Source organism: Anomaloglossus baeobatrachus, chromosome 5 (genome assembly GCF_048569485.1).
Source record: "Anomaloglossus baeobatrachus isolate aAnoBae1 chromosome 5, aAnoBae1.hap1, whole genome shotgun sequence".
In the NCBI taxonomy this organism is placed as follows: domain Eukaryota; kingdom Metazoa; phylum Chordata; class Amphibia; order Anura; family Aromobatidae; genus Anomaloglossus; species Anomaloglossus baeobatrachus.
The window spans coordinates 567,947,023-567,974,883 of NC_134357.1; the positions used below are offsets into that span (position 1 = coordinate 567,947,023).

At 47.6% G+C, this 27,861-nt stretch overlaps 1 protein-coding gene across 1 annotated transcript; it reads left to right on the plus strand.

The window, feature by feature from the left end:
• Positions 1-210: 210 nt before the first annotated feature.
• LOC142313048 (uncharacterized) lies at positions 211-27,757 on the plus strand. The gene is made up of 4 exons (XM_075352034.1): positions 211-526; positions 9,984-10,081; positions 10,279-10,369; positions 26,168-27,757. The coding sequence occupies exons 1-4, from the start codon at positions 211-213 to the stop codon at positions 27,292-27,294; spliced, it is 1,632 nt and encodes a 543-aa protein (XP_075208149.1). The 3' UTR covers positions 27,295-27,757.
• Positions 27,758-27,861: the final 104 nt, after the last annotated feature.

Below are 27,861 nucleotides of genomic sequence, written 5' to 3' on the forward strand. Positions count from 1 at the left end.
TGCTTGGTCGAAATCCGGTAAGTATGTGGGAGACTTGAGTAGGGGTTATTGCATGGAGACCCTCAATGTCATCCAGAATTATGGCAACTATTCATCATCATCGTCGTCGTAGTTTGAGAACCACACTGCTGCATGAGCAGACCTATGGTGGTTGTGTGGATATAGGCAGCTGAGGCCTAGACTCCCTGCAAACTGGAGGGGTACTGTGCAATGGTCCAGATCCTGATGCCCTTCCACCTGTTTGCAATAGACAATCTTCATTTTCTAAAGGATACTATAGCCACACAAGAATGGCACAGACCTAAGAGGTCTGCTCCAGGAGGTTCTTTCGACAATCGAGTCTATATCGATTCTATTGGCGTTCTGAGAAAAGTACCTGATGAGTTCAAGGCTAGAAACCAGGTGGAGACAGGGTTTGAGTCACTCCTCTTCTGGTGGGCTACAGTTAGCGGGAATGTAGATTGGATAAATTATATAAACTATAATCAGCAGAGATTGGTAAATTATACTAGAGATGCAGTCAAAGGTATTGGAGAACAATTAGGTCCCACTTCCTTAATGGCGTAGCAGAATATAATGGCATAAGACATGCTTCTTGCAGAAAAGGGAGGTGTTTGTAAAATGTTTGGTACTTATTCCTGTACTTTTTTATGTCCAACAACACATCCCTGGACGGGAGAATTACCAAGGCCCTGGAGGGACTCACAGCCCTATCTGAGGAACTAGCAGAGAACTCCGGAATCAATTACCCTTTCACCAAACTCCTGGAGAAATGGTTCGGTAAATGGACTGGAGTCATCACTTACTTATTAATGTTCACCTCCGTGGTCGCAGCCATACTGGCCACTTGCTGTATTCCTTGCCTGAGAGGAAAAAAACTTCTACACTCTTAATTAACAAAGACTATGCATCAGCAAATAACATTCCTGGCCAAAGATATGGACTCAGATGTGTAAAGAAGATGTGTTCATGATGATATGTCCAGAAAAAAAAAAAAATCATACGGAGAGCTGCACATTGATGGACTTGAGCACATAATCAGATAAACATGAGTTATATAGTTATAAAAAAAAGGGAAATGTCAGAATAATTTGCTTTATAAGCTTAATAATCATATGTTTAATCATGCTTTAATTCTATTAGTGTGAGAGGGATTTAACCTATACAGTGTGTCCACTAGAGTTGAGCGCGGTTCGCGGTTCTCCAGTTCGCGGTTCGAGTGATTTTGGGGGCTGTTCTAGATCGAACTAGAACTCGAGCTTTTTGCTATAGCTCGATAGTTCTAGTTACGTTCGAGAACGGTTCTAGCAGCAAAAAGCCAAGCTAATTACTAGCTAGCTTTCCGCTGTAATAGTGTAAGTCACTCTGTGACTCACACTATTATGAAATTTCAGCGTATAGTGTGCGGGAACAGCGCATTCAGATCACTGCTGCTGGGATAATGGCGATCACCATTTTTTTTTTTCCTTGTCTTCCTTCCCTAAGCGCGTGCGTGTAGTGGGGCAGGCCAGCATGTCAGCCAATCCCAGACACACACACACACAGCTAAGTGGACTTTTAGCCAGAGAAGCAACGGCATGTGTGATAGGATGTCCATGTCACATGTCCCTGCATTATAAAAACGGGTATCTGCCCGTCCGGACGCCATTATCTCTTCTGCGTCTGGGTGTCAGTCACCGCTGGCGTAGCTCTTGTCTCCGATACTGCTGTGTACGCTCTACACACAGCGCTATACAGAATAGGGATAGAAGTTTCTTTTAGCCCTTGTAAGGGCTAATAACAGCAGGCTCAGAGCCATAGGTGACAGTCAGGTCCGTGGAAACAGATTTTAACAGCTACAGATAAGAGCGTCTGTGTAGCTAAGGTCAGGGACTTCCTCGCTGCATTTCCCCATTAGGAGGGATAGAAAGTGAGGCTTCCTTTCCTGTACACTGACCCACAACCCTGCCAACTGTACCCTCCTGCCCTTTGCACACTCAAGCTCATTGTTACTAAGCCATTATACTAGCAAACACTGAGTAAACTTAGTGGCATCCTAAAAGTGGCTGTTGAACTTCCATTAGTGTCCCACTAGTGCAAATCTATTTGCAGCACCTCTGCATTGCACACTCAAACTCATTGTTACTAAGCCATTATACTAGCAAACACTGAGTAAACTTAGTGGCATCCTAAAAGTGGCTGTTGGACTTCCATTAGTGTCCCACTAGTGCAAATCTATTTGCAGCACCTCTGCATTGCACACTCAAACTCATTGTTACTAAGCCATTATACTAGCAAACACTGAGTAAACTTAGTGGCATCCTAAAAGTGGCTGTTGGACTTCCATTAGTGTCCCACTGGTGCAAAGATATTTGCGGCACCTCTGCATTGCACACTCAAACTCATTGTTACTAAGCCATTATACTAGCAAACTATGCTGCCAGTTTAAGGGCCGTAGTTGCATTGTCAGGGATAGTTATTGTTGTTTATTCTGCTGTTAATAAAGATAGACCACCGCTGCAATCTACACCACCTCTCAATTTTTACTACCACATTTTAAGTGCACAATCCTGTCGCAATCAAAATGAGTGGCAAAATGACAGATGCTGGTGGAAAGGGGAAGAGGCGTGTTGGAAAAGGAAAAAAAGGGTTTGTCCATGGGGAAGGTGGCAAAGCTCCATTGACATCTGCTGAAGATAGACCATCTTCCAGCAAAAGTAAGTTGTCTACTACTTACCGTGGACAATCCGATGTGCTCCCTTTTTTACGGACACGAACAACTGGAACAAAGGTAGATGATGGCCAAAAAAAGAAAATGCTTGAATGGATCTCAAGTGGTCCAACAAGTGCCCTCTCCGCCACCTCAACTACCGCATCCAATAAACACCAGTCCTCTGAGTTGTCATCCCAATCACACTTTCTTTCTCCCAGCTCTGAAGTCTCCATCTGCCCTGCACAGTATGGTGGAACTGAGATGGCTGAGTCTGCAGAGCTGTTCAGTCACACTATAGCCTGGGAATCAGAGGTCTGCTCCCAAGCTACAGTGAGTACAGACCAGGAAATGGTCTGTAGTGATGCCCAGAACCTTTGTGACTCAGATTCAGGCCGTGATGAACAAGTTTCTGAGCATAATGTTGACCCTTATTCACAAACTGAAACACCTGTTGTAATAGACAATGAGGAACATACTGATGATGATGAGACGCATATACCAGATTGGGATGACAACTTAAATATTCAGTCAGGGCAAGAAGAGGCTCGGTCTGAGGGTGAGGGGAGTGCTAACACAATTGATGAGGAAGTTCTAGATCCCACCTACTGTCAACCCACGGTCAGGCACTCGAGGAGGTCAACAGAGGTGGTGGAGGAGGATGCAACTGACGACAAAGTTACCTTGCGCCTTCCTGGACAGAGTAGGAGTACTGGTAGCACGTCTACAACTGCATCCTCAGCCACCACTGTGCCTCTGAGCACTAGTCGGGGTGGATCAGCAGGTCGCATGCCCTCTAAGCCTTGCCTAGCCTGGTCTTTTTTTGACATAGCAAAAGATCGCCCAAATTATGTGATCTGTAAAATTTGTCGTGATTCTGTTAGTAGAGGGCAAAACCTCAGCAGTTTGACAACTTCTTCCATGAATTGTCACATGAATAAATATCATATGTCCCAGTGGGAAGCTCACCGTGCTGCAATGCGGCCTAGCGGAACAAACCATCCACCGCCTGCCCCTTCCAGTGCATACGCGCGCCCTTCATCTTCTAGGACTGTGGGGACAGCTGTCACACCTGGTTTTCCATGCACAACTTCCCCCACTGTAACCGCAACAGGCAGTTTGCTTGGTAGGTCGTCAGTTGGTTTGGAAGGGGAAACAAGTGCGTGTGTACAGCTCTCTCAGACATCGATAGCACCAACGTTGGATGAAGGCAACATCATGTCTACGCCTGGACTTTCCTCACAAACCTGCATTTTTCCAGGGACACCCTACTCAACACCGTCTACACACAGCAGCCAGATCTCTGTCCCTCAGATGTGGACAAATAAAAGGCCATTTCCTGCGACCCATGACAAAGCTAAGAGGTTGATTTTATCCCTCTGTAAGCTCTTGGCTACCGAAATGTTGCCTTTCTGCCTGGTGGACACACAGGATTTTAGAGACCTTATGTCTGTCGCTGTGCCCCAGTACCAGATGCCCAGTCGCCACTACTTCTCTAAGAAAGGTGTGCCTGCGCTACACCAGCATGTCGCACACAACATCACCGCTTCCTTGAGAAACTCTGTGTGTGAACGGGTGCATTTCACCACCGATACTTGGACCAGTAAGCATGGACAGGGACGTTACATGTCGCTAACTGGGCACTGGGTAACTATGGTGATAGATGGTGAAGGGTCTGCTGCACAAGTCTTGCCATCCCCACGACTTGTGTGTCAATCCTCTGTCTGTCCAAGTTCCGCCACTGCTTCTGCCTCCTCCACTTCGTCTGGGTCCTCCGCCTCCGCTCCAAGCCTGCCTGGTCAGGCCACCAGCGTTCTAACTGTGCAGAAGGAATCACGCACCCCTCATTACTATGCTGGAAGCAGAGCGCAACGGCATCAGGCGGTCTTTAGCTTGAAATGTCTTGGAAATAAGAGTCACACAGCGGCTGAGTTGTGGGCAGCTCTGGAGACGGAGTTTAATAAATGGTTGTCTCCACTCAACCTGCAGCCTGGTAAGGCCGTGTGCGACAATGCTGCAAAACTGGGTGCGGCCCTTCGCCTGGGCAAGGTGACACACGTGCCTTGTATGGCTCACGTGTTGAACCTTGTTGTCCAGCAATTTTTAACACACTATCCCGGCCTAGATGGCCTTCTGAACAGGGCATGAAAACTGTCTGCTCACTTCCGCCGTTCAACCACCGCTGCTGAGCGACTTGCATCGCTCCAGAAGTCTTTCGGCCTGCCGGTTCATCGCCTGAAATGCGATGTGCCGACACGCTGGAATTCGACTCTCCACATGTTACAGCGACTGTGGCAGCACCGTCTAGCCCTGGTGCAATACGTCATGACGTATAGCCTGGGCAAACGAGCTGCAGAGGTGGGGCAGATCACCCTGATGGAGTGGTCTCAGATCAAGGACCTATGCACCCTTCTGCACAGTTTCGACATGGCGACGAATATGTTTAGCGCTGACAATGCCATTATCAGCATGACAATTCCAGTCATTTACATGCTGGAGCACACGCTAAACACTATTCGGAGTCAGGGGGTGGGACAACAGGAAGGGGAGGAACTACAGGAGGATTCATATGCGCAAGACACAACAACATCACCAAGGTCCAGACGTTCATCATCACCAACGCGGCAGGCATGAGACCATGGGGGACAGGGATCAACAAGGGCGCATAGTAGCAGGCGAAATGTTGAGGAAGGTGCAGGAGAACATGAAGAAATGGAGGACGAACTGTCCATGGACATGGAAGTCTCAGCGGATGAGGGAGAACTTGGTCAAATTTCTGTTGAAAGAGGTTGGGGGGAGATGTCAGAGGAAGAAAGAACGGTTAGCACCTCTATGCCACAAACACAGCGTGGACTTGGTCCGCATGGCTGCGCAAGACACATGAGCGCCTTCTTGCTGCACTACCTCCAACATGACCCTCGTATTGTCAGAATTAGAAGTGATGATGACTACTGGCTTGCCACACTATTAGATCCCCGGTACAAGTCCAAATTTTGTGACATAATTCCAGCCATAGAAAGGGCCGCACGTATGCAGGAGTATCAGCAGAAGCTGTTACTCGATCTTAGCTCGGCTTTTCCACCAAACAACCGTGGTGCAGGGAGTGAATCTCCCAGTTGTAACTTGACAAACATGGGACGGTCTTGTCATCTTCAACAGTCTACCCGTACCAGTCGCACCGTATCTGGTGCTGGTAACAGCAATTTTGTTGAATCTTTTCACAATTTTTTTAGACCATCCTTTGCAAGGCCACCAGAGACAACAAGTCTGACACATAGTCAACGGCTGGAGAGGATGATACAGGAGTATCTCCAAATGAACATCGATGCCATGACTTTGCAAATGGAGCCTTGCTCATTTTGGGCTTCAAATCTTGAAAAATGGCCAGAGCTCTCCACTTACGCCTTGGAGATTTTGTCGTGTCCAGCTGTGCCAGCGTTGTCTCTGAACGTGTCTTCAGTGCTGCTGGGTGTGTGCTGACAGATAAGCGCACGCGTCTGTCCAGTGACAATGTGGATAGACTAACGTTCATCAAAATGAACAAGTCATGGATCCACAAGGAATTTACTACCACTGTGTCATCCTGGGGAGAGTAAAGGCTTGTGGATTTGGAATGTGCTTGAGGCAAATCTACCTGTGAAGTGTACAACTGGGGCACAAGTGCTGCCACTGAAGGGGTGGGTGTGTGTGGGGCCCAATGTTTGGAAAAAAGGGAGACTCCGCTTGGAGTAACCCTTGCTTACAGTGTTTTTAAAAATGATCCAAGATGAACAGAGCTGGGATCAGCAAAGACTTAACTATCTACCCCGGTGTCATCCTGGGGACGGTTAAGGATGGCGTATTTTTGAATGTGCTTGATGCAAATCTACCTGTGAAGTGTACAACTGGGGCACAAGTGCTGCCACTGAAGGGGTGGGTGTGTGTGGGGCCCAATTTTTGGAAAAAAGGGAGACTCTGCTTGGAGTAACCTTGCAGTGTTTTACATGATTTTAGAAGGGCATGCCATGCCTATATCTGTGTCTCCCCCTCTTTTTCCTTGTCCAGCTTTTTTGTTTTCGCATGAGTATATGTCCTTGTCACTTTCCCATGTGTTTGTGTTGTGTTGTGAGTTGTTTGTCACCTTTTGGACACCTTTGGGGGTGTTTTCTAGGTGTTTTTATGTGTTTGTGATTGCCTCCCATTGTTTCCTATGCGGTTCGCCGAACTGAACTCGAACGAGACCTCCGTTCGGCGAACCGAACTCGAGCCGAACCGCGACCTGTTCGCTCATCTCTAGTGTCCACCCATATCCTGTCCACCGCCATTAACTTGACAACGGCGGCAGCTATAGGCATACAAGTGGTGTCTAGGTATAGTAAAGTAGCCATGCGCTACACAATGAAACCACCTATAGCGCCACCTGGTGGAAAACAACGGAGTTAGCATTTTTATCTCGAAAATGGAACGAGATAGAGAAAAAATGTGAATTAAAAAATTGTAGGGCATCATCAATTCAATACAAATCTTGGAAAATGCCAAGGTCATTTAACATCTGTGTGACTCCGAGGGTATTTCCAAAGTAACGCATATGTAAATGTCATCAGATAACAACTGCCTATAAATTCTCTGGTCTGCATGTATATGTCAGACAGTTTTATATTGTCTCCTTCAAAAGCTTGAATAAAGCCGTTTCAGATGACTCCGATTCACTGAGAGTTAATTTTTCTATCAACAGCCATAATGAAAACTATACAGGGGGAGGGGGGCAGGAGTGTAATGAGTGAATGGATACTCTCTAATTAGTATAGAATTGTACCATGATATTAAGACAGATAATGAAAGAGATATATAGGTCATTGCCATACAGTTGTCCATACATGAGGGACACGCACCACTGGGAGTCTAATTGTGCATGTCCCCACCCATGTGCAGACGAAAAGTTCACATGGCCCCAGAGGGTAAATGAACTCAAATGTTGATGAACTAAGGTGCAAGTAAGTTGATAAAGACGGATCATACGAGGAAGATACATTGATAAACGATATGAAGAGGCATTTATTCTAATAGGTCTAAAAAAGGGCAACGGATGAAAGCCGTGTACTGTGGGAACAGTGTGACCACCTAGTGTAGGAGAATGGACAACAGTATATAGGAACTGGAGAGCCAAATACAGGAGCAGAAAGCAAGGGGAGCAGATGAGATAAATACATGTACATGTATACAAGACGTGGAGCTGGGCTTCTCCAGAGTCGAAAGAAATCGTAGAGACGCACAATTGGCCACAGAAGCACATTCTACACTTCACAGCGAGACCTTCTGTTCAAGCGGATCTGCATCCTAGAACACACACGGCTCCGCTCCGTACGTTATATATACACATCTCCTCTCCGTACACATCTTACACACACACGGCTCCGCTCCGTACATGTTATATACACAGCTCTGCTCCGTACACATCTTACACACACGCCTCCGCTCCGTACATGTTATATACACAGCTCTGCTCCGTACACATCTTACACACACGCCTCCGCTCCGTACAGGTTATATATACACATCTCAGCTCCGTACACATGTTACACACACGGCTCCGCTCCGTACACATCTTACACACACGCCTCTGCTCCTTACATGTTATATACACAGCCCTGCTCCGTACACATAGTACACACACGGCTCCGCTCTGTACACCTTCTACACACACAGCTCCGCTCCGTACACTTTGTACACACACGGCTCCGCTCCGTACATGTTATATACACAGCTCTGCTCCGTACACATCTTACACACAGAACTCCGCTCCGTACACCTTCTGCACACACGGCTCTGCTCCGTACATGTTATATACACAGCTCTGCTCCGTACACATCTTACACACACGGCTCCGCTCCGTACACCTTCTACACACACGGCTCCGCTGCTTACAGTACAAATCATACACATGGCTCCACTCCTTATGTTATATTTACATCTCTACTCAATACACCTCGTACACACACGGCTCCGCTCAGTGCACCTCGTACACACACGGCTCCGGTCAGTGCACCTCGTACACACACGGCTCCGCTCCGTGCACCTCGTACACACACGGCTCCGCTCCGTACACCTCGTACACACGGCTCCGCTCCGTACACCTCGTACACACACGGCTCCGCTCCGTGCACCTCGTACACACACGGCTCCGCTCCGTACACCTCGTACACACACGGCTCCGCTCAGTACACCTCGTACACACACGGCTCCGCTCAGTACACCTCGTACACACACGGCTCCGCTCGGTACACCTCGTATGCACACTGCTCCGCTCCGTACACCTCGTACACACACGGCTCTGCTACATCCACACTGTAAATCCCTCCTGACCCCACACATAAACTTCCCCTCATCCAGCACCATGACACCCAGCACAGCAGAGTCCTGCATACACTGAGGAGCTGACCATGTGACCCCTGACTCCTCCCCTCCATGTGACATCATCACAGGTCCTGGAAGCACAGAGCAGCCATGTATCTAGTGTGCGGCTCTGCAGGAGGAGGTGTGTGGAGATTCCCCATTACTGGGGCAGGCTCCATACACATTAGATGCTGGGGGAGAACAATCGCTCTATAGAAGAGAATTCTCCTGATTGCCCCGTGAAGGATGGATATGGACAGGGACAAGATGGCGGAGAGGATATTACACCTCACCCTAGAGATCCTCTTCCGGCTTACTGGAGAGGTGAGAGATTCTGATGACGTCACATTACACCATTCTTATCTATGGGAATAACAGATGGACAGAACTGGAGAGGTGAGGACTCTGGAAATGTCTGGAGTGAGATTTCTTACTGTGTCTCTCCATAACCAGGATTACACAGTAGTGAAGAAGACCTCTAGTGAGCGCTGTCAGGCCCCTGTGTCTGAGGGATGGGGAAGACCCCTGAGCCCAATCACGGGGCCTCCACCTCACCCCCCGATACATGAGGACATCAATGACCAGAAGATCCTAGAACTCACCTACAAGATGATTGAGCTGCTGACTGGAGAGGTGACACTGCTGGGAATGCTGGGACATTATACAGTAACGCTATGAAGGGATCGGGGGATGACGGTATCATTGTATGTGTCAGGTTCCTATAAGGTGTCAGGACGTCACCGTCTATTTCTCCATGGAGGAGTGGGAGTATTTAGAAGGACACAAAGATCTGTACAAGGACATCATGATGGAGGTTCCCCAGCCCCTCACATCACCAGGTAATAGACAGGACTAAATACACACGGCCTATAATTATCTGTATGTAAGGAATGAATTCAGTCCCTGTATGTGTCTCCTCCAGGTCTATCCAGTAAGAGGACAACACCAGAGAGATGTCCCCGTCCTCTTCTCCCACAGGACTGTAAACAAGAAGACCCCGATGTTCCTCAGGATCATCAGGTAGATGGAGAGAAGGTGCCATGAAATCTCCCTATGATGTGTAGACGGCTGTGAAGGTCTTGTGCTCAGGCTTGTTTTATCCTCCAGTATTATATGTGTTATACTTGTGTAATGAGAGCGGTGGAGATGGCAGGATTAGAGCTGATCATAGATGGGACTTCTCCATCTGTCTGTGACTTTTACAATATTTGTTTCAGGGTGAAGATCTGCCCCATATTAATACTACAGAGACATATGTGAGGGGTGATGAGCGGAGTAAAGAGGAGATTCCTACAGATAACCACCCAGGTGAGTAGTGACCACTAAATGCAGAGAAGTCACAGATCAGTCACTGGCTGTGGCTGCTTTACCAGGGTTGTGGTGCTACCATATCAAATCCTCACCATTCTGCCGCTAGACCACCTCATGCTTCTCCACTGAAAACTGTCCCCATTATTTTGGGCATTGGTCACCTTTCTGTTGGAGTGAAATCTGTTTCAGCTAGAATGTACAGGTAGGATCCACCCTATCCCCTGAAATTACATCAGGTTAACCTTTAGCTGCCCAGATCTTAAATCTGCAAAGCTAAATAACAGTGTATGCAGAAAACTTAAAAAATTGTGGGGAGAAAAATATCTGTATGGTGGACTCTTAAGGGATGGTAATCAGATGAGGACTGGTCAGGAAGGAGACTCAGGCTTCTCCACCATCAGGAGTATCACTGAGGTTAGTGATAGAGCATAGGGACAACCTAGGAGCCCCGGTTCCCTGCTATCCCATAGTCAGCGTGACAGAGAGGGAGAAGATAAAGATCTAATATTTCTTATATAGCTCCCAGATTTCAAGTCTACAAAGCCATATGACAGTATACATAGAATATGCAGAGAACTTAGAAAATCATGGGAAGAAAAATATAATCTGTATAGTGGACGCCTAAAGGAGGGGGAATCAGATCAAGACTGGTCAGGAGCAGGGCCAGGAAGGAGACTCGGGCGTCTTCACCATTAGGAGTATCCCTGAGGTTAGGGATAGAGCATAGTAAACACCCAGGATCCCTGGTTCCCTGCTATCCCATAGTCAACATGACAGAGAGACAGAAAATAAATGTCTAATATTTCTTCAAAAAACTCATCTGACATGAAACATTGACCCCTACTAGTTTGGATTGCCAAAAGCCACCGAGCTACATACTGTAATTACTCCAGATGTTTCACCTCTAGTTACTAAATCACTGACAGTGAAGGCTGTCGGGGTGGAGGGCGGTCATTTTAGCAGATATGTTATTGTCTATAGTCACAGTGTTTCTCTATAGTAGTTAGTACCAAAGCCGCTCTTATTTCATCACTTTCCACTGCAGCCAGTTTTCTGCTCCTATCCAGGCCCCACTTCTCCAACCTGACATCTGTCCCTTTACTTGATAACACCTTTGTAATGCTGAATCTGATCCCACTGTTTCTGAGATTCTTTTTTCTGTGGCATATTCCTACTAGTTGTAATTTTTCCAGCACCCATGACGGCACCACGAGAGAGGGGATCCGCCCTTCAAGGACAGGAAACCTCCAGAATAAAAAGGGGCGGCACCTCTCCCCGCATCAGTTGGTTTCCTGTCCTTGAACAGGGAGCCTCCAGAGATCCACTAGATCCAAGAAGGTCCTGATGGGCCGAAGATTCAAGTCCGGCGCCCGGTCGGCCGGCTCTGGCAGCGGCACGGGTCCTGCTGCGGTCGGCCGAGGTGCTGTGGAGCTGCCGCAACAGACCCATGGGGGTCCGGAGTGCGTACAGCGCGCCCGATAGCAGGGCAGGTAAGTTGATCTACCAAGGGACCTGTCCGCAGGGCTCTCCCGTCGCAGCGTACCCACGGGGGTTATGTCTGCGCACGGGCTCCTTCCCTCCCTCCCCCCCCCCCCCCCTCTCCTTACCAGCGTCTTGTCTGCACGTACCGGCGCCAGGCCGGGATAAGGGGGACGGCTGCTGCGATCCCTGCAGGGCGTCCTCGTGGCAGCTGATGATGTGGCGCTTCCAGGAAGGAGCGCCATGTTGTGGGTGGCAAAGGAGATGTCCGGGCTGTGCGCAGGCGCGTGTTTTTTCCTATTGGACGGGCGGCCTGTGGAGCCGGATGGGACTTCCGCCGGAAGTGGGGGCGGAGTCTCCAGACTTTCTTTGAAAATCAGAGTGGCAAATTTCTCTATGGTGCCTGTGCTCAGTTAACATGACGGACAAGCAGTCATGATACTGCCTCCCTGAAGCGGCAGCAGAAGGGTGGCAAGGATGACAGTGTCACCGGCTCAGGGGTCAAGCGTGGGGGGACTGATGACCGGTCCTCCAAGCGGAAGGACCCTGACTCTCCTGACAGAAGACGGCCTTCTAGAGGAAGGAAGTCAGATGAGGGCCCTGTTGAACCGGTATAGCCTCTGGGCATCGGTGGGTGAGTGCAACTCAGGTGTTCCGCTTTTAATGGCGGTCATCTTGTCTGTTTTTTTATAGGATCGCAGTAAACCTAAGAAGTGTTTATCAAAATCCAGACATAAGGAATGCGCCTTGTGCTGTAAAGAACTTTCTGGTTCTTGGACTAAGAGACTGTGCAAAGGCTGCATTCAGCAGACTTTGTCGGAGGAACAGCCAGGATTGCCTCCGACCTCTGGTCCCTCATACGGGAAGAAGTCAGGGACTCCCTCCGATCCCTGTCTGGAGCAAAAAGTGCTGGGGGTTCTCAGGCCCCTTCGCCTACCCACGAGAACTCTGATAGGTCGGATGGGGAATGTGATTCCTCTGGCTCTACTTCCCGCTCCTCCTCTGATAGCGACTCAGGGGGTCGCCAGTGCTTCCCACTCGATAATATGAAGAAGTTAGTTAAGGCGGTGAGGACCACCATGGGCCTCCCGGATGAGAAACCTGAAAAATCTATCCAGGATAGGATGTTCGGGGGCATGGAGCAGAAGAAACGACGCTCCTTCCCGGTGGTGGATAAAATACAAGCCTTAATTGCCCGGGAATGGAAGAGACCTGATAAGAAGCATTCCATTCCTGGCGCCTTTAAGAGAAAATATCCGTTTGAGGAGGCCTCCTGCTCCACATGGGATAAGGCGCCAAAATTGGATGTGGCTGTCGCTAAGGCATCCAAAAAGTTTGCCTTGCCATTTGAGGACATGGGCTCCCTGAAAGACCCATTAGATAAGAAAGCTGATCACTTCCTAAAGAATACCTGGGAAGCTGCTGCCGGAGGACTGAGACCCGCCATTGCGGCTACCTGTACGGCTAGATCCCTGACTATATGGATTGACGAACTGGAAGACCAGTTTAGATCCCGAGCACCTAAGGAGGAGATTGCTTCCTCCCTCTCCAAGTTGCGGGGGGCGGCGGCCTTCCTTGCGGACGCCTCGGCGGACTCCACTAAGTTGGCTGCAAAGTCAGCGTCCCTCTCCAATGCGGCTAGAAGGGCTCTCTGGCTGAAATGCTGGCCGGGGGATCTGCAAACTAAGTCTAAACTCTGCAATATCCCTTGTCAAGGTGAATTTCTGTTCGGGCCGGTACTGGATGACATCCTGGAAAAAGCTAGCGACAAGAAGGGCGGCTTTCCCTTTCCATCGTTTCCTTCTTCACGGCGGTCCTTTCGGAGGAAGCCAGTTCGCCGCCCCACCCGACCACGGGATCGGAATACCTGGTCCGATAGAAAGACTCAGGGAAAGGGGTTCATGTTCAAGGGCCCCTCAAAAGATCAGAATAAGTCGTCCAAGTGACTCGCTTTCCCAGGTCGGAGGGAGGCTCTCTCAGTTCCTTCCGGCTTGGGAAAGGATTTCCTCCAGTGCATGGATACTGGCCCTTATACGCTCCGGCCTCCGGCTCCCCTTCCTTCGGCCTCCTCCTCCCCGGTTCGTGGTTACCCCTCTGCGTCGTTCTCCGGCGGAACAGCTGGCGTTGGAAGCAGAGGTCCGTCACCTCCTCTTCAAGAGGGTTCTAGTGGAAGTTCCCACAAGGGAACAAGGAGAAGGGTTCTATTCCACCCTCTTTCTGGTAGGGAAGCCCGACGGTTCCTATCGCACAATCATCAACCTGAAAACCCTCAACCGGTTCCTTCAAATAGACAGCTTCAAGATGGAGTCCGTGCGGTCCATAGTGAAATATCTGTATCCCCACTGTCACATGGCTGTCATAGACTTACGCGATGCATATTATCATGTTCCAATACAAAGCCCTCCCCTTCGGTGTGGCCATCGCCCCGAGTATTTTTACAAAGATAATAGCAGAAATGTCAGCATATCTGCGTCAGAGAGAGGTCCTTCTGATTCCTTATCTGGACGACTTCTTGATTGTGGGCGCCTCAGCTCTCCACTGTGCGGCCCTTCTCCGGCAGGTGCAAGCTTCCCTGCGGGAGTTGGGCTGGTTGATCAACGAGGAAAAGTCCAGATTAATTCCATCCAAGGTTCAGCTGTTTCTGGGACTCACTTGGGACTCCAACACTCAACTTTGTCGGTTGCCTCCTTCCAAAGTGGAAGCCCTCCGGACCCAGATAGACCGGACTCTGAGGCACCGGCGTATGTCTCTCCGGGGTGCGATGTCCCTCCTGGGCTCCCTGACTGCGGCCATCCCGGCCGTCAGATGGGCTCAGGCACACACCAGGGTCCTACAGTGGAATATCTTACAGCATCAGACCACTCACGGGGACCATCTGGACAGACTCATCATTCTCAAACATCGCACATTACAGTCCCTCTATTGGTGGCTAGATCCGGTCCACTTGGGCAGAGGAGTGCCTTGGAGGGCGCCAGAGCCCGTGGTGGTAACCACCGACGCCAGTCTCTACGGTTGGGGGGCACATCTGGATGCTCATTTCATTCAGGGACGATGGTCTGGAGAAGAAGCTCAAAATTCCTCGAATACAAGGGAATTGCTGGCGGTGGAAAAGGCGTTGGGTCATTTCATGCCATTGTTAAGGGGTCGACATGTAAAAGTTCTGTCGGACAACCAAGCGACGGTAGCATATCTCAACCACCAGGGGGGTACTCGCTCCAGACACCTCATGTCCGTCGCAAGCAGGATCATGTCTCGGGCAGAGGCTCATCTGGGTTCCCTGTCGGCAGTGCACATCCGAGGGAAGGAGAACGATTTGGCGGACTTTCTCAGTCGCACCCAGTTTCACCAGGGCGAATGGTCTCTAAATCAGTCCTTTTTCAACAGGATAACGGGGATGTGGGGGGTTCCCGAGATAGACCTCTTTGCAACTCGGACCAACAGGAAGGTCCCCCGATTCTGTTCCCTGGATCCAAGGGATCATCCCCACTCGGTGGACGCGCTATTGCTCAAGTGGGACTTCCGCCTCGCATATGCCTTCCCTCCACTCATCCTCCTCCCTGCAGTGCTCAGGAAGATACGGGAGGATCAAGCAGTCGTGATTCTCATAGCACCCTTTTGGCCGAAGAGGCCTTGGTTTTATTGGCTGACGCATCTGTCAGTCACCGATCCGTGGGTTCTCCCGGACCTACCGGATCTCCTATCCCAGGGTCCAGCCTTCCACCCACAGCACACCAGGTTACATCTGACGGCGTGGCTCTTGAGCGGTCGCTATTAGGCACTAAGGGATTTTCTCAGGGTCTGATCTCCACCTTGATGCAGTGCAGAAAGCCTGTCACTACTCGCATTTATGGGCGCATTTGGGCGAAATTCCTGACATCTACGGGTGCGGATCCTGCTAAGCCGCCCTCTGTCCCGGTTGTCCTGGAATTTCTACAGAGGGGTTGGGAGCTGGGTCTCTCAGTTAGTACCCTTAAGGTGCAAATTTCCGCACTGAGCGCCTTGTATAACCATACCCTGGCCGGAGATCCCTGGGTATCTAGGTTTATTAGGTCCTGTGCTAGGGCAAAGCCTCGGGGAACCATGCCACTACCATCCTGGGACCTTAACTTAGTCCTTTCAGCTTTAACGCGGCCACCGTTTGAGCCCTTAGATTCTATCTCTCTCAAGCATCTGTCCCTTAAGACGATTCTCCTGGTCGCCCTCACTTCTGCCCGTAGGGTTAGTGACCTTCAGGCCTTATCCATTTCTCCTCTGTATACCCAGTTTTTTGATGACCGAGTAGTTTTACGAACTGACCCTGCCTATTTGCCAAAGGTGCATTCCCACTTCCATAGATCACAAGAAATAGTGCTTCCCTCTTTTTATGCCAACCCTTCTACTCCGGAGGAGATGGGATGGCACTGCCTGGATGTTAGGCGTTGTCTTCAACGGTATCTGCTGGTCACCTCGGAAGGGAGGAGGGATAAGTCTCTGTTTGTAGTCTTCCAGGGTTGTAGAAAGGGGCTTACGGCTTCTAAATCCACCTTGGCACGGTGGATCAGGGATGCCATCTCGGTTGCCTACACGGCCGGGGGAGAAGAGGTACCTCCTGGTTTGAAGGCGCACTCCACGCGAGCAATGGCATCTTCCTGGGCGGAGAGATCGGAGGTCTCCATCGAGCAAATATGTAAGGCGGCCACCTGGTCTTCTCCGTCCACCTTCTTTAATCACTATCGCCTTGATTTGTCGTTCACCGACATCACCTTTGGGAGGCGGGTTCTGCAAACTGTTTTCCCTCCCTAGGTCTTCCTCTCTGTAATTCTCTCGTGGTGCCGTCATGGGTGCTGGAAAAATACGTAATTACTTACCGGTAGTGTGTTTTTTCTGAACCCATGACGGCACCCTTACATTCCCTCCCTGCACTTGGGGGTTGCTAGTTTGCTTCCCTTTTCACTCCTCTTCACTGGGCGGTTATGGTGGCGGGATATGTTTTTTAACGATGTTCCTTGTTTAGGAGGTCCTGTCATGCTCGGTAATCAACTGATGCGGGGAGAGGTGCCGCCCCTTTTTATTCTGGAGGTTTCCTGTCCTTGAAGGGCGGATCCCCTCTCTCGTGGTGCCGTCATGGGTTCAGAAAAAACACATTACCGGTAAGTAATTACGTATTTTTGGTTGATTTTGTTTTGCATTTTTTTAAGAAAAAATCCCTGGAATTCGCCAAAAATGTAGATGACTTTTAAGTGTTTAAACATTGCATGTGGATGCTCTTAAAACACGTAGTGATACCGCAACATATACAGTGGAAACCAGACGTTTCCATCCACTCTCTGGAAAGACACATCTGCAGGCTTTTCCCTCCGCTCTCTATAAAGACACATCTGCAAGCTTTTCTCATCTGACATAAAATCAGAATAAACCTTTCCCGTTTTAGGTAAATTAGGCACCAAAATTATTTATATTTGCCAAATGTCAGAATAATGAGAGAGAGAATGTTTTAAGGCAAAAGTTTACATACATTTCATTAGTATTTGGTGCCATTGCCGTTACACTGTATGACTTGGGTGAAACGTTTTTGATCCTTCCACAAGCTTCTCACAATAGTTGGTGGAATTTGGGCCCATTCCTCCTGACAAAATTGGTGTAACTGAGCCATGTTTGTAGGTCGCCGCTCGCATCAGCCTTTTCAACTTTGCCCATAAATTTTCAATAGGATTGAGATCAGGCCATTCCATACACTGACTTTGTTATCCTTAAGCCACTTTGTAACCAGTTTGGCAGTAGCTTCGGTTCATTCTCCATTTGGAAGACCCATTTCCGCCCAAGCCAAGTTCTTGGCTAACATCTTGAGATGTTCCTTCAGTATTGCCACATAATCTTCTTTCCTCATGACGTCATCTATTTTGTGAAGTGCACCAGTCCCTCCTGCAGCAAAAACAACCCCACAACATGATGCTGACACCCTCATGTTTCACAGTTGGGATGGTGTTCTTAGGCTTCTGAGCTTCTCCCTTTTTTCCTCCAAACGTAACAATAGTCATTATGGCGAAACAGTTAAATTTTAATTTTGTCAGACCACAGGATGTCTTCAAAAATTAAGATCTTTGTTCCTGTGTGCATTTGCAAACATTAATCTGGCTTTTTTATTTCTTTTGGAGTAATTGCTTCTTCCTGGCAGAGTTGCCTTTCAGCCCATGTTGATACAGTACTCGTTTCACTGTGGATAATGACAAAATCTTACCAGCTGCCGCCAGCATCTTCACAAGGTCTTTTGCTTTTGTTCTTGGGTTGATATGCACATGTTTGACCAAAGAACGTTCATCTCTGGTACACAGAACCCATCTTCTTTTTGAACGGTATGATGGCTAGACACTTCCATCTTGTTTGTACTTGCGTATAATTGTTTGTACAGCTGAACGAGGCACCTTCAGGTATCTGGAAGTTGCACCTAAGGATGAACCAGACGTGTGCAAAGTCTACAATTCTTTTTCTGATATCTTGCCTGATTTCTTTTGACTTTCCCATGATGCTACACAAAGAAGCAGTGTGTTGCAGGTGTGCATTAAAACAGATCCACAGGGGGGAAGTGTGGTCTGGCCAGAGATGTGAGAACAAGCTAAGAGGAGAGCTCCTGGAACTGCCGATTATCTTGACTTCCAGCGGGCTGGGGAGAGGACAAAAATCATCCGTGCAGCAACCAGAGACCACCTTGCATTTATTGCACAGCTTGGACGGAGGTTACATGGCTGGGGTGATGAGCAGGAGGCAGAAGGAGGAGGCGGCAGGAATGGAAGGTACTGCACAAAATGGTGGTGGGACACAGACACCAGCCTCCAAGGAAGGGAGAGCTGCAGCCATGCATGCTACTGAAAAACTATGAGTATGCCAGGGGCACAGAATGCAGAGCTCCTACTTTACACAGAGATGCAGGAGTTAAACTGGGGAGCTCCAGGCAGCACAGCCCTCACAATGCAGTGGAGGAGGGAGGAGAAACTAATGCAGACTCATTATTATCACAGCAAGGCTTGCAAAACAAGCTGGAGCTCCCTACATCCATGCATAATAAATGTCCCCCTGAGCCTGCCACAACTCTGCAGGGTGCTGAGCCCACTCTGAAAGACGTGCTTGCAGCTAAAGCTCAAAATGGCCCCATAATGACATCCCTCAGCTCCCAGATAGGCCAAATCATGGAGGAGTTATCTGGTGTGAAACAGAGCCTCCAAAAAGTGAATGACCGCATGACGGCGTCAGAGGGGAGAATCAGTGACTTAGAGGACAAAATGCCCAGGTTACCCGTGACTCCCACAGGCATGATCAGCAACTGGCATTTCTACTTAACAAGACAGATGATTTAGAAAATAGATTGAGGAGAAACAATGTGCGGCTGCAAAAAATATTTGGCGCAGAGGTCCTATCCCCCCTGTATGCTGTAGAGAGAGCCCACAGAGTGCCCACCAGACCCCTGCCTTCGGGAGCTCCTCCAAGACCTGTCCTGGTGAAACTACTACATTATAAAGACCGGGATGCGATCCTAAGACCGGCTAGAAACAAAGGGTCCATAACGGTGGACGGCCACAAAATATCCTTCTTTCCTGATTATTCAGTTGAAATTTCAAAAAGAAGAGCTCAATTCACAGATGTCAAACGATGCCTGAGAAATGCACAAGTCTCTTACTCCATGCTGTACCCAGCGAAGCTCAGGGTAGCTGCACTGCAAGAGACATTCTTTTTTGAAAATCCTAAAGATGCTCTCAGATGGCTCGATATGAATGAGCAACGGCTCAGGCAAAATCCACAACATTGATATGTAACCCTTTATGGACTTTATGGGTGATGAATACTCGACTTTCTGCTGCGATTACATAGGATTGGCCCAGTGGATAAACTTATTATGATACCCATTGGTTCCAGCAGAACTCCCTGGAAGAGGAGTTTGGGTTTCCTTTCTTTCCCTTTTTCACTTCCAGAGACGTTTTTTGTTTTTCTCACTTCCCTGCATTTTTCATTGTTCTCAGGCTTTTTTTTTTTTTTTTTTTTTCTTGCTTTAAACCATTTTGGGAAGCGGGAATTTTGCCTCTCTTGTTTCGGCTTCAGGATGGACTGGTGCCTCAGTTTCAACGTTTATGTTGTGGGACAACTGTTAGATGCGGGGGTAGGGGGGGATGGAGGTGGGGGGGATGTTTATGCAGCTTTAATGATGCTTTTATATTTATGTCTGCTAATGGTTCTCATGTGGTTCAGGAAGGTGGAGGAGGGGTGGAACTCTTTGCCAGGTGTGACTGCTTGCACTACATACGCATACCACCAGGATGCCGGGTAGGATTAACATTCTTTCTTGGAATGTCCGTGGCTTGGGGGACCCCACAAAAAGGGTAGCAGTAATGGAACAGGTCAAATCCCACTTTCCAGCAATCATCTGCCTACAGGAGACACATTTGGAGGGCGACAAAGTAGCATACATGAATCGCTCATGGGTGGGCCATTGTTTCCACTCAACCTACACAGCTCATTCCAGAGGTGTCAGTATCTTAGTCCACAGAGCAATCCCATTTGAGATCATTTCATCCACAGTAGATCAGGAAGGTAGATTCATTTGCGTGCACTGTAAAATATTTAACAAGGAGCTCCTTCTGATAACAGTTTATATACCGCCTCCATGTAATAATACTGTTATGAACAAAATTGCGGAAATGATTAGCAAGACCCCCAATGTACAGGTGGTGTGCACGGGGGATTTCAACAACATCATTCACCCATATTGGGACAAACACAATGCGGGTACTCACTTAGAACACCATCCTAACTCCAAATTTGGGGACACAGTGGCTGAACTGGCACTTTCAGATCTGTGGCGAATCAGAAACCCTGGAGTCAAGCGATTCTCATGCTATTCCAAAACACACAACACTCTGTCCAGAATAGACCTGATCTTGGGCTCGGAGGGTATACTGCCAATGGTGGAAAACACAGCATACCTTCCTAGAGGTTTATCAGACCATTCCCCACTGTTGACACGACTTAATATTTTACATGGGCTTGATCGTACCCGCAGCTTGTGGTCCTTTTAATCCTTTTTGGCTACAGATTCTAGATGTGGGCCCGGTTGAACTAGCCCTTGAATACTGTTTTCAGGACAACTGTACTGGGGAGATGTCGCTTAACACTGCTTGGGATGCCATGAAGGCCTGTCTGAGGGGGTCACTGATACAGGGGGTCAGTAGATCTAAAATTAAGTTGGCACAATTTGAAATTTTTCTTAAAGAACGGGTCCAGACGACAGAACAGAAATACATTCTGTCAGGGGATACACGGGACTTACTGGAATGGAGGGAGGCACAAGAAGCATATGACTCTCACATTAAGGAGCGGGGCACTAACAAAAGACTTTTTTCACAACAGAGATTCTTTGAAGAGGGCGAAAAAGCGGGTCATTTATTAGCGGTGATTGCTAAAGCACAAAGGGGGAACACATTTGTGGGGGCGCTAAGGGACAAAACTGGGACCATAGTCAATCAACCTGACCAAATTTTGGTTACCTTCTCTGAATTCTACGAACAACTTTACAGTACTAAACTGCAATATGATAGGGAACAGATAGCTTCTTACCTGAAAGACATCCCCTTGCCCTCACTTTCAGATGAGGACAGGGTATACCTAAACAGTCCACTCACACTGGAAGAGTTGCATTTAGTGGTATCCTCCATGCCCAATAATAAGTCACCGGGTTCAGATGGGATCCCCACGGAGATTTACAAAAAGTTTGGAGACATCCTGCTCCCCCAGCTGCTGTCGACCTTCCAGCAAGCAGCCAAAAATGGCTCCTTGCCTCAGTCGATGCGAGAAGCAGTGATAGTTGTCATACCTAAACCTGGCAAGGATCCCCTCATCCCTGACTCTTATAGACCTATCTCTCTGTTACCTACATATATCAAAATAATAGCTAAAGTACTAGCTTCCAGACTCAATAAGGTTATACTTTCACTAATCCATTCGGACCAGTCGGGGTTCATGCCTTCCAGATCAACGGCAGTGAATATACGACGGTTACACCTCAACCTACAATTGCCAGTTGATAACTCAGGGGATAGAGTAATTTGCTCCATAGACGCCGCTAAGGCTTTCGACTCTATTGAGTGGGAGTTTCTCTGGGCAGTACTTGACAGATTTGAACTGGGGAGGGACTTTATATCCTGGGTAAGACTTCTATATAATAACCCTACTGCTAGGATTAAAGTTAATGGATGCCTTACTTCACCTTTTCACCTAGGTAGGGGCACCCGCCAGGGATGCCCGCTATCCCCCTTACTATTTGCTCTGGCCGTTGAGCCTATGGCGGCAATGGTTAGATCCAGCCCAGACATAACAGGGTTTAGGAGGGGTGGTCAGGAGGAAAAAATAGCGTTGTACGCAGACGACACACTCCTTTTTCTGGCCAATGCAACATCATCACTGCCAAGAGCTATGGGGGTTATACAAGAATTTGGGAAGTACTCAGGTCTATCAATTAAGTGGGAAATGTCTGTATTACGTCCGGTGGATGGAACTACAAACTCACTTAACTACGTACACTACAGGTTGTTGCCCAGTTTAAATATTTGAGGATAATAGTCACCACTCGTGTTGAGGATTATGAGAATCTCAACCTAACCCCTATTCTGTCGAAATTTAAGGATAAGAAGGAAGTCTGGTCTCGCCTGCCCTTCTCAGCAGTTGGCCGCACTAACTTGATCAAAATGATCTGGATGCCCCAACTATTATACAAACTACACAACTCTCCACAATTGATCCCACAAAGATTTTTCCATAAGGTAAAAAGTTAATCGGGTGATAAATGTGGAGAAAAGTATATATCGGAAAAGAAATGGCGTAATCAAATTTGAAAAAATATGGGCACGATGGATAGATGGGTCAGGGTTGGCTTCGAGGGAACTGATTAGGTTTAGATTGGGCTTACTCTAAATTGATAACAAGGGGCAAAGGGCGAGAAATTTCTACAGAACTTATCTATAATGATGACGGAGGTTTGGGGAGAAGAGAGTAACATGGGAACAGGTTGGATTCTTCATCAAAAATGACATCTAAATGTGTACAATGCCAAACAAAGCAAAAACTCAAAGAAAAACACAAGTCTAATTGGATTAATTGATAAAGGTAATAATGGTACTTAAAAATTTTGTCTAGGAATGTGTGGAGCTGCAGATCTGACATTTATCTCTCCTTTCTACAAGTCTGTTTGTTTAATGTTTGTTGGGGAGGGGATGGGTTGGGAGGGGGTAGAGGCTGGGTAGCCTCCAATGTTTATTTGGTTGTAACTTGTAAAACTTTAATAAAAACATTTAATTAAAAAAAAAATAGATCCACAGGTGTTTCTCTAAAGGCCCCGTCACACTAAGCAACATCGCTAGCAACATCGCTGCTAACGAACAACTTTTGTGACGTAGCAGCGATGTTTCTAGCGTTGTTGCTGTGTGTGACATCCAGCAACAACCCGGCCCCTGCTGTGAGGTCGTTGGTTGTTGCTGAATGTCCTGGGCCATTTTTTAGTTGTTGCTGTCCCGCTGTGAAGCACAGATCGCTGTGTGTGACAGCAACAACTAAATGTGCAGGCAACAGGAGCCGGCTTCTGCGGAGGCTGGTAACCAATGTAAACATCGGGTAACCAAGAAGCCCTGTCCTTGGTTACCCGATATTTACCTTTTGTTACAAGCCTCCGCCGCTCTCACTGTCAGTGCCGGCTCCTGCTGTGTGCACATTTAGCTGCAGCACACATCGGGTTAATTAACCCGATGTGTCCTGTAACTAGGAGAGCAAGGAGCCAGCGCTAAGCATTGTGCGCTGCTCCCTGCTCTGTGCACATTTAGCTGCAGCACACATCGGGTAATTAACCCGATGTGTGCTGTAACTAGGAGAGCAGGGAGCCAGCGCTAAGCATTGTGCGCTGCTCCCTGCTCTGTGCACATTTAGCTGCAGCACACATCGGGTTAATTAACCTGATGTGTGCTGTAACTAGGAGAGCAGGGAGCCAGCGCTCAGTGTGCGCTGCTCCCTGCTCTCTGCACGTGTAGCTCCGTGCGGTGGTAACCAAGGTAAATATCGGGTTGGTTACCCGATATTTACCTTAGTTACCAAGCGCAGCATCTTCCACGCGGCGCTGGGGGCTTGTCACTGGTTGCTGGTGAGCTCACCAGCAACTTGTGTAGCGACGCTCCAGCGATCCCTGCCAGGTCAGGTTGCTGGTGGGATCGCTGGAGCGTCGCAGTGTGACATCTCACCAGCAACCTCCTAGCAACTTACCAGCGATCCCTATCGTTGTTGGGATCGCTGGTAAGTTGCTTAGTGTGACTGGACCTTAACGTAGATGTTGCCAATAAACCTATCATGTTATAGATAGATTCAGCAGGTCTGCCGAGCACACTGGATACTAGGATACAGAGACGTGTTATCACACACAGCAAGCAGAACAAGACCTGACATCTAGCAACGCGTCTCAAAGATAGGCAACATTGCCCAGGCACCTCCCGTGGTGGGAGGATGCCTTAAACACTTAGTGCCTTTCTGCCATACGCTGAAAGGCACTTTTAGGTTAGGGCATGCTGGCCCTTTAAGAATAGATGCATATGTGCATGTTTTAAGCCAGGAGACCTACTTTGCATTTTCAGAACCTGGGAGATGACGGCCAGGACCGGTAACACGAAAGGCACCACTGGGTGGCTGGGAGGGCAAGTGTGCCACCATCACTGCGAAAGAAAGAAGGCAGGACAGTGCGGGGATAGTACCCACTCCTCCTTAAGCCCCTCCTTTTCCAGGAAACTTAGCCTGACTTATAGAATGCCTTGCATAACGCCCACCCGGTTAGGAATGCAACTTCATAAAGGCCACTTTTGCCTGGTCTGAAATAAACTGATGAGACAAAATTTCAAAGTGCAAGGTGCACTGATTTATGAATCCCCTGCATTGCTTGAGGATGCCATAAAACCACAGAGGAGTAGACTGATGAGGACTAAAACTTGGAGCTGGATATGCTGCTCGGATGGTGACTACAGCCGAGAGAGGGTGGAGACGTTCGTGTCAAGCCTTATAAGCAGGTGTGCACTGCAAGTTCGTCAGGATCTCGACTAGTTGTTCCTGTTGACGGACCATATCTTGCTGTATACTTGCAAGCTGAGGAGTACTGGAGCCAGTAGGATCCATAGCTTGAGCAAACTGTTATGCTTGTGGGTGTAAGCGAGAGTGGACCCACTCGGCCACAGCATCGGCTCAACCGGGGGGTGTAACAAAGTGACTTCCTTGTCTTCACTAGAGCCTCTGTTGGAGATAATAGGTTTGTACTGCAAGGTAGCCACCAGGTGCTACTCTATGGAGTTCTGGTATTGCGAAAGTTGGCCCGAGGGATCGGGGATAGGATACGGACAGTCACTGATGTGGTCGGGTGCACACCGGATGGCTGAAGTAGGCAAGTACAGCGGATATGACAGGTGAAGCAGATACTGCAGCTCCAGCAGGCACAGGTAATATAGATAGATGCAACAGGTACAGCGATCATGGTAGATACTAAGATACAGACATAGGGCTCTTTTTCCACTAGCGTACCGCTTACGATGCGAGAGCTGCGGTGTCAGCCAAGGGTCATGTGACTGTGATGCGATCTTGCGATCGCATCACAGGAGCGGAGAAAAGGGAGGGAGCACTTTCTCCCCATCTCCTCCGTTGTTTGTCTCTGCGTGCACCGCACTGCACTCGCATAACATGCTAGTGCAGTGCGATTTTACATATGCATGAGCCGACACTCGGTGCAAAACGCAGCATGCTGCGATTGCACCGAGAGCACAATTCGTGTCTAGAAAAAACAGGGCAGAGGAAACAGCCTCATTGATTAACACTGGTGCGAGTGCAATCCGATTTTTTTTTTTCTTCACTTTTTAATCGGATTGCACTCGCCTATAAAAATCACAGATGGAAAAGAGCCCATATGTTGATACACACCGCATAAGACTCAGCAAACAGAACTGGACCTAACAATTAAAAATGAATCTCTAAGGATAGACCACATTACCCATAGGGGGAGGATGCCTTAAAAATCTAGTGTCTTTAATCCAGGGGCTGAGAGGCACTTCTGGGTTAGGGTACGCTGGCCCTAAGTGCACTTTCAGGAGACCTGTGTGGAGTGCGCAGGCCCAGGGAGAGAGCGGCAGGGACTAGGGACAGAGATGCCAAGGCTGGGTGACCAGGTGGGTAAGTGTGCTGGCGTCCCCGGGGACTCTGGTAATGGCATTGAAGCTATTTTATATATTATATCATTAAATTTTGTTTATATTCTTAAATAATTTTTATTCTTGGCAGATAACTGTCTCAGGAGATTAGAGACAAAACTGACATCTTCAATATTTAATTCAGATGACCTTGATATCACACGAGATATAACTGAAGTGAATGCCACTATTCCAGATATACCATCATCCCTTCACAGCAAAGATCTATCATCTGATTCTTTTAAACAAGATCTACCTTCTCATTCATCACAGACTATTAAGAAGAATAAATGTCACAAAAGAGGCATTAAAAATCAAAGTGCTGTTGCAGCAAAGAAGCCATTTTCAACTTCTGAATATGGAAAAATCCATAAAAAAATTCACACAAGGGAGAAAAGATTGTCTTCAGACTCTGTTAATTACCAGAGAACTCACACAGGGGAGAAGCCATACTCATGTTCAGAATGTGGGAAATGTTTTGTACAAAAATCAACTCTTAATAGACCCCAGAGAACTCACACAGGGGTAAAACCTTTTTTATGTTCGGAATGTGGGATATGTTTTGCATATAAATCAAATTTTGTTAACCATCAGAGAACTCACACGGGGGAAAAACCATATCCATGTTCAGAATGTGGGAAACATTTTGCACAGCAATCATATCTTGTTATACACCAGAGAACTCACACAGGGGAAAAGCCTTTTTCATGTTCAGAATGTGGGATATCTTTTGCATATAAATCACCATTTGATGCACATCAGAGAACTCACACGGGGGAGAAGCCATATTCATGTTCAGAATGTGGGAAATGTTTTGCACAAAAATCAACTCTTGTTACACACCAGAGAACTCACACTAGGGAGAAGCCTTTTTCATGTTCAGAATGTGGGATATCTTTTGCACGTAAAACAGAGTTTGTTACACATCAGAGAACTCACACGGGGGAGAAGCCATATTCATGTTCAGAATGTGGGAAATGTTTTGCACAAAAATCAACTCTTAATAGACACCTGAGAACTCACACAGGGGAAAAACCTTTTTCGTGTTCAGAATGTGTGATATCTTTTGCACATAAAACAGAGTTTGTTACACATCAGAGAACTCACACAGGGGAGAAGCCATATTCATGTTCAGAATGTGGGAAATGTTTTTCACACAAAGGGAATCTTATTAAGCATAACAAATCTCACAAGTGTAGAGGCCATTATTTTTCCTAGAAGATGAGAAATGTTTAACCTGAAAATTATAATTTGTTGACAACTATGAAAAATTGACATGGGGAGAAACCATATATTTGAGACATTGAACAAGAAAACAAAAAAGAAACAGTCAAAGTAAAGGTAAGTAAACAAGAAAGTGAAAGCACGTAAGAAGTTATATTAGAATTATAATATATACGGCTACTAATAGACATCTGTTTTTCTAAAAAGCAATATGCCATGTGAACATTTCACATTGTCATATATTTATGTATTTACTATATGGACAACAGTATTTCAAGCCTCCCCCCAAAAAATACCCAACATTCCTTTACCTTCTTCTTCCTAACTCCCAATCTCAGCGATCGTCCATTCATTACAGTTACTTTCAGCGCACAATCTCCATGTCTGAACAATGTCTGTAACTTCTCTATACTACAATAATAAACATGTTCATATTACAAATTACTATTTCCATCTACGATCCATTCCTTCTTTGTGGGAACATCTGGTGTGATTGAGTTTCTAAAATCACTTTCCGCTAAGTTTAGTATTTATTTCATCATCATTGGGAACTGACTCCCT

What these genes read in the sequence shown, in the direction of transcription:
- LOC142313048 (XM_075352034.1), top strand. Translation starts at nt 211, where the DNA reads ATGGTCCAGATCCTGATGCCCTTCCACCTGTTTGCAATAGACAATCTT. An exon ending in TACTAGAGATGCAGTCAAAG is followed by an intron (nt 527 to 9,983) that starts GTATTGGAGAAC and finishes TGTCTCCTCCAG; the next exon opens with GTCTATCCAGTAAGAGGACA. An exon ending in TCCTACAGATAACCACCCAG is followed by an intron (nt 10,370 to 26,167) that starts GTGAGTAGTGAC and finishes TATTCTTGGCAG; the next exon opens with ATAACTGTCTCAGGAGATTA.